We start from the raw sequence: 14521 nt of genomic DNA on the forward strand, positions 1-14521 counted from the left end.
TGAGCCAGGGTTTTGTCAAAGAACTGTTTGTCCTGTGTATACGACCACAAACGTATAATGGTATCACATAGTTGTCGTCCTATAGTCATCGTTGTCATAGTAGTTCAAAGATATTTGGTTTCCAGACAATCACTGTTAATAATATAAATGAATATAAATCTCTGAAATTTATACACAAGGTTTATAACCACAAAAGGAATGTTTGCATTAATTTTGAGGGTTGTGGTCCAAACAGTTTCAGAATTAGGGGCCAAAATGGGGCCCAAATAAGCATTTTTCTAATTTCCAGACAATAACTTGTGGAATGTTGTATGGATCTCTCTGAAAATTATACCACAAGGTTCCATACCAGAAAAGGATAATTATGTCAAATATTTAATTACAATCCTAATTCAAACCTGTATCAAGCGTGAATATTGGTTCCATTTTTGCCTGAACTGTTCAGAGTTGGATCTTTGCTGTCGTATCCAGCTGCGCTTTGCAAAACAATATATTGTCAAAATATATTCTTTAGATAGTTTCAAGACTTAATAGATTAAATTCATAAAACCTGTTAAAATCAATAATCGGCTATATCTACCATTATGAATGGAATCAAAAACAATTGTCACATTCCTGACTATGTACATGCATTTATCAAAAAAATGGTGGTTTAATCCTGATCTTATGACAGTTTTATCCCATAGTGCAACATTTGTATTTGAATTGTTCAATCATTTATGAATTCCCTATTTTTTAATTGAAGGCAGGACAAATCAACATACTAGAGACAGAAATACAAAATTTTAAGATTTCAACGAAATTATTACAAGATGAAAACAAAAAGTTAAAAAATCTACAGGAGAGTAACGAGTATGAGATGCTGGTCAAACTCAGGTAAATTAATTCATCATCAAGTAAGAGATATCTCCTAATGAGTATGAGATGCTGAAAAAACTCAGGTAAATTAAAACTAACGAGTATGTGATGCTGGTCAAACTCAGGTAAATTAAAACTAACGAGTATGAGATGCTGGTCAAACTCAGGTAAATTAATACTTACGAGTATGAGATGTGAGTCAAACTCAGGTAAATTAATTCACCATCAAGTAAGAGATATCTCCTAACGAGTATGAGATGCTGAAGAAACTCAGGTAAATTAAAACTAACGAGTATGAGATGCTGGTCAAACTTGGGTAAATTATTACATCATCAAGTAAGAGATATCTCCTATCGAGTATGAGATGCTGAAGAAACTCAGGTAAATTAAAACTAACGAGTATGAGATGCTGGTCAAACTCAGGTAAATTATTACTAACGAGTATGAGATGCTGGTCAAACTCAGGTAAATTAATACTAACGAGTATTAGATGCAGGTCAAACTTAGGTAAATTAATACATCTTTAAGTAAGAGATATCTCCTATCGAGTATGAGATGCTGAACAAACTCAGGTAAATTAATACTAACGAGTATGAGATGCTGGTCAAACTCAGGTAAATTAATACTAATGAGTATGAGATGCTGGTCAAACTCAGGTAGATTATTACATCATCAAGTAAGAGATATCTCCTATTGAGTATGAGATGCTGAACAAACTCAGGTAAATTAATACATCATTAATTAAGAGATATTGTGACCACATCTACAGGAGAGTAATGCATATGAGATGCTGAACAAAATCAGGTAAATTTTAATACTAACGAGTATGAGATGCTGGTCAAACTTGGGTAAATTAATTTATCATTAAAGAAGAGATATCTCCTAACGAGTATGATATGCTGAACAAACTCAGGTAAATTAATACATCATTAAGTAAGAGATATTGTGACCACATCTTAATAAAGGCTGCAATTAATTTTTTAGGCATTGATATTTTGTTTGGACCTTTCTTTATATTATTTGATTTGAAATGATGCAGACTTTCTAAATGTTCAGTATACAGATAGGAGATGTGCTATAATTGCCAATGAGACAACATTCCACCAGAGATCAAATTAAATTGATGTAAGTAATTATGAAAAGCGTACCGTCTTCAATGATGAGAAAAAAACATACTATATAGTCAGACGTAATAAGCCAGACACGAAAAAGTCAAATTGACAATTGAGAAAATGAACGGCTTCACCATATTTAAATATATTTGAGCTCATAGATATCTGGTATGCAGTGTTTATGTAGGTTCTGTAAGCCCAACTAATTAGTAACAAACTAATAACATTGAAACCATCTAAGGGCATAATTGTTAACCTTTGTCTTAAAGTCAGTTTTTTTTTCAAATCTGAGCAATTACTTATGAGAAATCAATATACATGTATTTTATAATAAATTCTTGACATATCTTCTTTGTTGTTTACAGAAATTGTTTACAAGAGAATTCAGATCTGAAATCCACCAAAACAGAACTTAACACTTTACTAGTAAGACAGAGAGAAGAACAAGATGCTTTAAAAAAGGTAATACTATCTTTAGGTTATGGCTTTTCAAGAACCTATTGAATGGAGTGGAAGATTTTGGGGTTGGAAAGAACTTCTCAAAAAAAAGCACACACACATTTATTTTTGGAACATCCCTTATACTCTCTTTATCAGTTAAACAAGAATATATAAAAACTCATATTCAATACCATTAGTTGTACACTTGTACTTTGCCCAGAAAAGTTTATTTATTATTTTCTTTTCATGTATACTTCTACATGAATCTCATACAGAATTATGCTTATACAGGCCCGTAGCCAGGAATTACAAAGCGGGGGTTTGTTGGACTCACAAACTCGACTTTAACAGTCACAATTCGAACAGAACATTGACTTTAACAGTGTGGACACCTGAACACCCCCCGTATGTTATACCTGACTGGTACTTGCTAATTTTTTACGAAGATTCACTTACAACACCAATTCATTCTTAGGTGTAAAATCAAAACCTCTAATATGCACTGTCCCTTGGTGTCTCCTGCAGATGAACAAATTTTCCATCTTTATAGATGATGATTTAAATTTGTACAAACTTCATTATACCCCACGCAACGAGTTGCGGAGGCTATAATGTTTTTGACCCGTCAGTCCGTCCATCCGTCAGTCTGTCCGTCAGTCCGTCCGTCCGTCAGTCCTGTTTCTTGTCATCGCAACTCCTCTCAAACCACACAACAGAATTTCATGAAACCTTTTCAGATAATAAGGACATACTATGTAGTTGTGCATATCGACGGGAAATTGCGATTTAATTTTTTTTCTAGGAGTTGCGCCCCTTTGAACTTATTTAATTTAATGTACTACTGCAACAGTTTGTCCTGTTTCTTGTCATCGCAACTCCTCTCAAAGCACTCAACAGAATTTCACGAATCCTTTTCAGATAATAAGGACAAACCATGTAGTTGTGTCTATCGACGGGAAATTGCGATTAAATTTTTTTTCTAGGAGTTATGCCCCTTTGAACTTATTTACTTTAATGTACTACTGCAACAGTTTGTCATCGCAACTCCTCTCAAACCACACAACAGAATTTCACGAAACCTTTTCAGATAATAAGGACATACTATGTAGTTGTGCATATCGACGTGAAATTGCGATTCAATTTTTTTTCTAGGAGTTACGCCCCTTTGAACTTATTTGCTTCAATGTACTACTGCAACAGTTTGTCATCTCAACTCCTCTCAAACCACACAACAGAATTTCACGAAACCTTTTCAGATAATAAGGACATACTATGTAGTTGTGCATGTTGACAGGAAATTGTGATTCAATTTTTTTTAGGAGTTACGCCCCTTTGAACTTATTTACTTCTATGTACTTCTGCAACAGTTTGTCATCTCAACTCCTCTGAAACCACACAACAGAATTTCATGAAATTTTGAGATAAAAAGGACATACTATTTAGATGTGCATATTGGCAGGAAATGAATTTTTTGATACAATATTTTTTTCTTACACTTATTTAATTTCTCCAATGACAATGTGGGGACGTGGGGTATGTGAGCGTGCTCACTAAGGTTCTTTAATTAATAATATTTTTTATTTGTGCACTGCTTGACATAGAAATAATAATGGTAATAAGGAAGGAAGGGAGTAAAAAATAAATAAAAATTACCCAAGTACTTTTAATGAATTTTCGTTATTATGCTATTTTCATTCCTCTGTTATAATATCTGTCATCTATATACTGTACAATATCTCATGTTTGTTGCTTATACTATCAGGATTGTTAATTATACCCCACGCAAAGGGTTGCGGAGGGTATAATGTTTTTGACCCGTCTGTCCGTCAGTCCTGTTTCTTGTCATGGCAACTCCTCTCAAACCACACAACAGAATTTCACAAAACCTTTTCAGATAATAAGGACATACTATGTAGTTGTGCATATCGACGGGAAATTGCGATTAAATTTTTTTTCTAGGAGTTACGCCCTTTGAACTTATTTTCTTTAATGAACTACTGCAACAGTTTGTCATCGCAACTCCTCTGAAACCAAACAACAGAATTTCATGAAACCTTTTCAGATAATAAGGACATACTATGTAGTTGTGCATATCGACGGGAAATTGCGAATCAATTTGGTTTTCTAGGAGTTACGCCCCTTTGAACATGTTGAACTTATTTACTTTAATGTACTACTGCAACAGTTTGTCATCACAACTCCTCTCAAACCACACAACATAATTTCACAAAACCTTTTGAAATAATAAGGACATACTATGTAGATGTGCATATCATCTGGAAATTACGATTCAATTTTTTTTCTAGGAGTTACACCTCTTTGAACTTATTTGCTTTAAGGTACTACTTCAACAGTTTGTTATCTCAACTTCTCTGAAACCACACAACAGAATTTCATGAAACTTTGTAGATAATAAGGACATACTACGTAGATGTGCATATCGACAGGAAATTATGATTAATTTTTTTACTAGGAGTTAAGCCCTTTGAACTTATTTGCTTCAATGTACTTCTGCAACAGTTGTCATCGCAACTCCTCTCAAACCACACAACAGAATTTTATGAAATTTTGTAGATAATAAGGACATACTATGCATGTAAATGTGCATATTGACAGGAAATTATTATTCAATATTTTTTCTTATACAATTTTTTTTCCTTACACTTATTTAATTTCTCCAATGACAATGTGGGGACGTGGGGTATGTGAGCGTGCTCACTAAGGTTCTTTAATTGTAAATGTTGGATCTTGTTTGGAATAATAAAATATTTGATTTGATTTGATTTGATTTATAAGAAGACTGAAAACTCAGTAAAGTATAAAGCAGGATTATATCTTGTTTAGTCTGATTAATTTGAAAGATTTAATTTTACTATTAAAATGCAGTGTATCCCGAATTGTTTTGATCTAGTAGCAATATATGGTACACCATGGTAAGATGCACTGTACTATATATGTTAGTGTCACTCAATTCTTCTGCTGCAGTGAACAATATGAAACAGGTGCTAGTAAATAGTAAAATTATGTGTTCAGGATCACAGTCAACTTTTAATTTCTGTGGATTCATTATTATTCCTTGGATACCAACTTTCGTGGTTAGAAGTTAAATGATCAACGAATGACAAATTTTTCTATAGGCCTGTATATATGTAGACCTGTGCAAAACCACAAAATAAAATGTCCAGGAACATACAAGTTTTCCTTAATCCAAGATAATTGGTACCAACAAAAATAAATGAATTCACAGTATTTAATTATTTCTGCTAGCTAACTAAAATACATAGAAATCATTAAAACATGTACCTGTTCCCTGTCAGAAAGTAATGTTAATTGCCCTTACATTCTTTTCAGAAATTACAAGAATCGGAGAAAAAACTATTTCACAATCAGCAGGAAATTTCTCACTTAAAAGAGCAAGAAGAAATAGCACAAAAACTCAAAGATCAGGTAAAGTATTTTAAGTCGTAAGGAAAAGTGAATATTGTTCTACCTGTGTAATATCAAATATTGTGAGTAATTATTAGGTGAACTCGATCTCAGGCAGATATCATTAGACCATGACCTTTAATGGAAAAGCTATATTGTAATGTTTATATATTACCTTTAGTAAAAAATTACTAAATTAAACGATACTTACCTTGGTTAAAGTTGAAGTTTAATTTGAATTCTATGTAGTCATAGAATCACTGAAGTGATCAGATGCCACCACCCTCCCTACAGCTGTGTAGTTGATAGGGCTTATATATATATGCTATTGGTAGAGTACCACTTGGCTTTTATCATCAAAAAATTTGTATCTTTAAAGACTGAGGTTGCGGTTGCGCAGTGCTTCTCAAAGTTAACTCTGTTGTTACAGTTATCTGAGAATAGCAGACAACTCCTGTATCAAATTGTTTCTCAACATGTTAAGCATTGGATATCTTCAAGTAGAATGTTTACCTAAAGACAATGCAAGTTATGTTCTAACTTGAATTACCTATACAAATTTAGATGCAGGGGCTATCAAAGAGCAAATGATGACTTCTAAAGGAACCTTCTTTTAAATTCTTTTGTTTTATAGATGCTGCAGACCCATAAAGAATTAATGTTGATGGGAGAACTACAACAAAAATACCAGGAAAATATCAACATCAATAAATACAGAAATAACAAACAACCAGAACATGATATGGTAGTCTCGACACTTAAGGCTGAAATTAAAGGTACAGATTAATCATCTTATGCATTCCATCCAGTAGTCTATGATCCAATTTTGTTTAGTACTACACACATTGAACATAAGTTGCTTCCCTTTGCCAATTCTAGACTTGCTCTTAACAGGATAAGAATTGGATTCTGCTTATGCAATGCATGAAAAGTTTAAAGTAATACATATTGAAAATATGCCCCTCCTAAGAGAAACAACTAGTGTAAAGGGATCTTTAATTACAGGAATTTGGCAAAAAGACTATTGGATAATATTTTGAAGAGATAGAAAAAAAACATGTTATGATTTAAAATAACAAATGTTTATCAAAGATTTTCTTATTCCATACTATGGTTCCTGCGGAAAACTCAGTTGGACAAATAGCAAGACTTCATTGAAAGAACAAGTTAATGAATGTTTTCCAAAAAAAAAGGATACTTAACTGATAGTTTTGATCATTGTTGATAGTTAATGTTGGCTATTGAGTAACAGTTTTACTATTAAATGCAGTGAATCATGACATTTTCTAGTTATATGTATTCATAGAGTATCATTAAACTCTGAATCAACTCTAGTTTACAGGTTAACTGGCCCATAGTGATCATGTTTAAAGAATCTCATAGTTTACCAATCAACTCTGCTCTGTTATTTACAGTTTTACAAAACCAGCTGAATCCTGTTTATAAACACTCATAGTTTATCATTTATTATTTACAGTTTTACAAGCCCAGCTGGATCGAGATTCCTTACAATTAACAGCCTGTCAGCAAAGGATTATAGAACTAGAAGAAAATGTCAAAAATAAGGTCATTATTAACATATTTTCAATTAAATCTTTCCAAGTTTCAGTAGTTGCAATAATAGTTATTTATACAGATTAGACCATTGGTTTTCTTGTTTGAATGGTTTTACACTAGTAATTTTGGGGCCCTTTATAGCTTGTTGTTCGGTGTGAGCCAAGGCTCCGTGTTGAAGGCTGTACTTTAACCTATAATGGTTTAATTTTTAAATTGTTATTTGGATGGAGAGTTGTCTCATTGGCACTCACACCACATCTTCCTATATCTATTATTAGTTTTGCAGTGGTGTAAAGAAATGTGCTAAATAAAAATATTAGCCATCTATTCATTTTATAAAGTCATCACATAGGTCTGTGCCTCTATATGTGTCCATAATGGACTAAACTAGATCAAAAGTACCTTAATTTATGAAGGCCATACTTTAACCTATAATTGTTAACTACTTATACATTGTGACTTGGATTGAGAGTTGTATCATTGGCACTCATACCACATCTTCTTTAATTATTAGGAAACAAAATTTATAATGTACCTGAAAACTAAGGTTAATAAGACAGAGACACACAATTTTAGTCACATACAGAACCATTTAAAAGTTTTTTCAAGGGTTCTTTAACTTGTAGAAAGTGTGACACTCTTTCTTAATGAAGCATCAGATTTAACTTCCTAATTTTTTCTTGACATGGCTGTGAATTTTTACATCCTGCACAGCCAAATAGACACCCCATCTTGACAAAGATCTATTGTAGGTCTGAAGAAAACCCAGTTGACAATATTTTTGTACCCCAAACATCTTTGGGGTAAACTGAGGTATAAGTAAAGATAATTGTGGAATAGCCTTACTCTCCAGCAGTGCCCTGATATATCAGTAAAGTAGTAAATATATTATAATACAAATGGTAAAGTCATCTACTTTTGTAATTGCAGGATGTATGTGTAACAGAATTAAAAAGGAAATTAGAAGATGTGAAGATCAGTCAGGAAGATGAAATAAAGGTATGGATATTTCTTGCATCAATCTGTAACAATGTAATACACGTTTGTGAAAATTCAAAAACTATAATCTCTGTTTTCTATAACAAAGACATCTTTAATAAGGAAGTAAACCAGATAAGCAAATACTTTTGAAATTCCTTTAAGGTATCAGCACCACGGTTAAAATGCCTGCTAGATATATATTTTTTTTCTCATTAATTACAGTTTTTTAACTTTTTTTTTACAAAAATGATGTCTTTTTGAGATAATGGTAAAAAACTATTTTAAACCCTCTAAAGACATATACAAAAGGTAAAGTGCATCCTAAGTTTTCACAGTTTGATTGAACTCACTTCATTTTATTTTGAATAGAACATCAGGATCTTTTTTAGATAACCATGTCGTCAATTATGGTCAGGATATTTTAAACAAATGCTATGTTGAAAAAGAATTTACTAGCGCTTTACCTCATGTTTATGTATGTTCAATTTTATTTAAAGTCCATAGATGATAAATACCAGGCTGTTATGAAGATAAACCAAGGACTTGAAGGAAAACTATTACAGTTATACAGTCAAGTAGATGAACTAAGACGTCCCAAACAAACCAAAGGTAAACAGGATTTTCTTTACTGACAATTCTGTGAATATTGATTTGTTATAGAGATTTACACCCTCTCTCTCTATATATATATATATACTAGTCCACAAAAGAAATGATAGAGAGCCGTGGTGTAGTGGTTAGTGCATCGGACAACTAACAAGAAGGTTCCTGGTTCGATTCCCGTTTGGGATGAAAATAACAGGAACTCAATTTTAGGCTCTCCCTTGACACCATTTGCGAGTATGGTCTTGAGGAAACGATGATAGTCCGTCAGAAAGGGATGATAAATGGCTGACCCGTGTTGAGAGAGAGACATATCTCTTGCACATTAAAGACACCCTTGTAGATTTTGAAAAAGCGTAGGCTAATGCCGCTACAAAGCAACACTCGCATCCGCAAAGTGGAAAGGGATTAATATAAGTTGCCAAACTTGTTTCCCAATCCACTGTAAATAAATATGTTTAAACTAAAGAAAAGATACACATGTTTGAGAACACCAATTTATTATGAAACTAAGCCAACAAAAAAACTAACAAAACCACAAAATACAAGAAGTACAGCTCTGAAGTACTCACAGTTACTGAAAGATAGTCAGAGCCAATAAAAAGTAATGAAAAAACTTGTATCTTACACTAGAATATAGATCAGTATTATTATTGTACAATAATAAATTTGTATTTCATGTTAACAACTTTCAAGTATGAAAAAACTCCTTAACCTTATTTTCTTTCCAAAAATAACAAAAATGTCATAGATATTTGTAATAGTTTAATACAGCATTGTAAATTTTTTTCACAGGTGCTTCAGTTTCTCCATTTCATGAATACATTGATTCAAGTAATAATAGAACCAGAACAGAATCAGATCCTAGTGCTATGGAAACAGCTCCTAAACAAACTGAACAAACTGTATACAAGTTTCATAGTGTTCCAGCAAATGACACATTTCACCCATCCCACACAGAAATTCCCAATGATATTACACACAGTGTTGGTGCAAGGGAACTCGATGGTGCATCTTTAGTGTCTAAAGAATCAGGAATTGAACCTTGACCTTTCTTATCTATGTCAGAAATTTTAATATGAATCAGCTGGTCATAACAAAGTTAGTTTATTGTGTCATGTTGACATTATTTTAACTTTTCACTCCTTCAAGAGATACAAATTATAAAAACTTATTATACTTATCTTTATTTGTATGAATCAAGATTTTCGATGTAAAGATTTTTGCTGAAGATGTTGTTTATCTTTACTAAAAGTGTATAGGTATGCATTAAATGTATTTTTTCAACAGGAATTGTAATACTTGCAAACTTTAATTACTGTTGATTCATTTGTTTTTCACAGATGGAGGGAAAAGTAAGTGAGGAATATTTGATTATGTAATTTTGCCAAAGACTGCATATGATCCTATAAAAAAAATGTGTACTTTGTTCAATATTTAAATGTGGTTAACCATAAACTGCAAAAGTTGGTATACAACAATTAATTAATTCACAGTCTATTTTTTTTTCTAGCAAGTCTTATGTTAGAGACTTGCCATTATAGGACTGTATCTTGCCATCAAGAAGCTAATGATTCTGTGGCAAATATTTCATGCATATTCAGGATGACAAGAAGAAACTTGTGAGGCATTATGAAGATTTATATTAAGAATGTACTTAGGTGAAATTAAAAAAATCTAGAATTCAAAAATGATACAATAAGTCAAAAAAGCAAAATACTGTGGATTCATTATTATTCATTGGATACAAATTTTCGTGGATTTCGTGGATACAGGAGAACCACGAATTCAAATGTTCAACGAATAACAAATTTTCTAAAGGAATGAGTGTAGACTGCCAAAACCAAGAAATCAAATATCCACGAATATGTCATTTTTCCTCAAACCACGAAAATTGGTACCCACGAAAATAAATGAATCCCAAGTAAGCCTCAAATATTTATTTGTTAAAGTGCTCCTTTTCTAGATATTTTTTTTTAAATGGCAGGAAAAGACTGGCTGACTTTTATTTGCATTGGAATTATTTGAGTCTTAAATCAAAAGAAAAGAAGATCTACAATCTGCTTAAATTTGGTAAATGACCTTTATGAGCTACTGAAGTATTATATGAAAAGAAAAATGGGTGTTATGGGGAAAAATATTTTACGCTGTACCCTGTAGAACAACAGAGGAGTCTGACCATCTGACATAAATTCCTAAACCTAGCCTAAGTACATCCTTGAATTCTGTTTGAATTGTGTATTTGTGTGAAAATACAAACATACATTTATTATGATTTGATATTTTTTCGTGCTGCAGGGTATTATGTTACTTAAAAGCCAAAGATATTTTCATAAAAACTAACCTTCATATTGTTAATCATGTAAAAAAAAAAGTCCCGATCCACTTTTTATTAATGAGGGTAGGAATGGGGTTCACCACATGATGAAAAACAGTAAAATATTTGTTAAAATAACATTAACGATGAATATTTTACTCCATTTGATGCTATCAGTAACTATAATATGAAATTTGATGAATAGCAATAAAAATTAAGGCTTATTTGATGAGAACAAACGTTTGACTTGGAGATAAAAGGTATTCCTACCCTCATGAATCTGCCGGGTAAATTGGGAATGACATCTATGGTTTTTCATAAATGATTTTTTTAATGTATTTTCTTTATATTTCTCAAATGGAATACTACTGTCAGCATGGTAGATATATTTTTACAGTTGCATCTTTAACTTTTATTTATACAGTTTTTCTTGTAGTTAAAACATTAGGCTATAAACTGATAAAGATAGATTTCTATTTGAATTATATTTATTGTGTACTGACTAATGTACTACAAAAAGGTTTTGCAAAATCAGAATTAAGTATTAATTTCTTTCATTACAATTCCAAATAAATTTGCTACAAGTTTTAACTCAGTTACTTTATAGCAAGACATATCTTAAATGATAATAACAAGTGAGTAAATCTCAGTTCAGATATGATATATGTTGGTTAATGCTTAAATTTCATTTTTTTTAATCTGTTGATTACTTTAGAATCATTTATTTTTGTTGTTATCAATGTTGTGGTTTGAGGAAAACCAACATATTTGTGGATATTTTGATTCTTGGTTTTGGCAAATTTGCATTCATTCCTGCTTAAAATTTGAAATTCAAGAATTTGTTTTGAGTTGAAGATGCAACTGCATGTAAATGATTTTAGCTTATAACAAGATGCTCTGAAGCATCTTCGATTATTTTAAATGATTTATACAATGTGTATTGGTTAGTGCTGTACCAGTGAACAGTCCATGCTAGTCCATGGCATATGTGATTATTTATTGAAAAAATATATTTATTAAAATTAAGTGCCAATTGTTGTTTAAATTTATTTATTGAAATCATTGAGAAGTTTTCTTTAAAGTTGAACTTATTATCTTGTACTGGTTCATTTTCTACCTGTGTAGAATGTATTGAAGAAGATTGGTAGATGCTTTACATAAAGGAGTTGTGGTGTGATTGCCAACTATCCACAATAGTTCAAATGAAGGGGATGTAAGCAATAACAGGTAACTATACAGCCTTCAACAAAGTCAGATGGTTAATAAAACCTGCATCATCAACACCTCAAAGTAATTCATCATGTTTTATACTACTAAATCACATTTCATAACAAAAGTTGTTTATAAAGTTTGTTAAATATATCACAAGTTGTGATGCAAAATTTTACAAAAGCATGTACAAAATGCTATATTATATCCAACAGTAAAAAGCAGCACCAAACTACCTGTTGATTTTAAGGTAAATGTTTTTGTTAAAAAATCATTATATAAGATTTGTAATCAAATTTCATTATGCTTCATCAACTTTCAAATTTTAACCAGAGTGAAGGAGATTCTGTGTAAGATATACCACACCTCGTCCTACAAAAATAATGAGTACATAATACCTGTATTGTCTATAAACAAACTAGCCAATGCATAGGCATATGGTTATACTGGTAATTTTGAAAAGGGGATGCTACACATCAAAAAAAGATCGAGTGCTGAAAATATTTTAAAAAAATTACATTTCAAGAATAAAGAAATGTTATTCACCACACATATGCAAAATTGAATGACAATTTATCAAACAATTCATTTCAGTTGTCAAGTGTTTTCATTGTTTCTTTGTTTAAAGTTTTATTTTTTCTTGAAAACAGTGTTCACATGCTCTGATGACACTGATAATCTTGTCAAGTTTCAATTTTCATTTTAATTCTGAGATGGAGATCAGAATAATATTTCAAAGTCTCAATGGTAACTACAGTTTACAGTATCATAAGAATGATTTTCATTTCTACATACACAATATCATGGTATGATTATAAACTAACACATGACTATAAACTAACACAATATCATGGTATGATTATAAACTAACACATGACTATAAACTAACACAATATCATGGTATGAATATAAACTAATACAATATCATGGTATGAATATAAACTAACACAGTGTAATATATAATAGGTAAAAGAAAAAAAACATAAGTACAAGAAACGTTCTTATCTCTAAATACCTTCAAATACAAAACAAATGCACACACCAACAACAACAAACTTATATTTAATTCAGGTGAACGAATGACACATAAAGCTCTTACATTCTTATACCAGGGTCGGTATTTAAAGTTTAAACTCGTAAATATTAAAAGAAGACACAATATTTCCAATGTTAAAATAAACTAAATTTCAGACATTTTGATCTGGTATCAAACTATTTTACTTAGTTAATATTTATCAAATAGTAAAAATATAAGAAGCCAAAAAGTAAGATTTGAGGTATTATTCCCAAACTGCTAGCTCTGTGAAATTTATACGCCTTTTCATACCTGCAAAGTTTTCAAAATGCCCATGGGGGTTTTGCATGCAAGATTGCTGGCATATTACTCAAACACCTCCAAGGGAGCCTTCTGATACAGTGTAATGCTGTTTTTTTTGGCTTCTTCATACTTTTAAGCCTCAATTCATTGTAAACTAAATTATTTTGTTCAATTTGTGGACATAATTGCTCTTTAAAAAATTCAAATTTGGAGCCTCCATGGGGGAAATCCCCCGCAAATAGTGACTGTTGGCAGGTATGCCTTTTGTTAGATTCCTGCAACTGGAATCATACTTCCAAATTAATTTATTTGTAGTTGTGTTTTCGCTCAATCATGATATCTGTATCCCGTTTTGTATAAATCAGAGGACATTTCAAACGCATACATCGAATCAAAGAAGCTAGACATATAAGATTGACTGATTTATCAATCTTTAAGGATGTTCGCTACTCTGCTTAAAAATAACAAATAATTAATGTACAGAAGTGTAGCACTCGCCTTTATTGTAGACTTATTTATACATGTGTATATACGTCTCTGCCTTCAACGAGACATCAAATTAAACAGATTTTGCTGCAAAGGTATACACCTGCACAACAAATAGGTACACACCAACTTTGGCATGGTTTCAAGCTGAAGCGGGAGAAGCCCAAGTATGCAACATTTTGGTATGGTAGATCACCATTTGAACCTCAAATA

The 14521-nt window shown here is 31.7% G+C and overlaps 1 protein-coding gene across 5 annotated transcripts in view; it reads left to right on the forward strand.

The window, feature by feature from the left end:
• LOC134708533 (hamartin-like) overlaps nt 1-11918 on the forward strand; it is a 49045-nt gene extending 37127 nt beyond the window's left edge. For all 5 annotated transcript variants that reach the window (XM_063569159.1, XM_063569154.1, XM_063569155.1 and 2 more), the window contains 8 exons: nt 746-876; nt 2336-2432; nt 5763-5858; nt 6472-6613; nt 7315-7403; nt 8325-8393; nt 8873-8984; nt 9774-11918. In XM_063569159.1, coding sequence (XP_063425229.1) covers nt 746-876; nt 2336-2432; nt 5763-5858; nt 6472-6613; nt 7315-7403; nt 8325-8393; nt 8873-8984; nt 9774-10027 — 990 coding nt within the window. In that variant the 3' untranslated portion in view covers nt 10028-11918. The remainder of the gene's footprint in view (nt 1-745; nt 877-2335; nt 2433-5762; nt 5859-6471; nt 6614-7314; nt 7404-8324; nt 8394-8872; nt 8985-9773) is intronic.
• The last annotated feature ends 2603 nt before the right edge of the window (nt 11919-14521 follow it).

This window comes from Mytilus trossulus, chromosome 2 (assembly GCF_036588685.1).
Source record: "Mytilus trossulus isolate FHL-02 chromosome 2, PNRI_Mtr1.1.1.hap1, whole genome shotgun sequence".
Lineage (NCBI taxonomy): Eukaryota > Metazoa > Mollusca > Bivalvia > Mytilida > Mytilidae > Mytilus > Mytilus trossulus.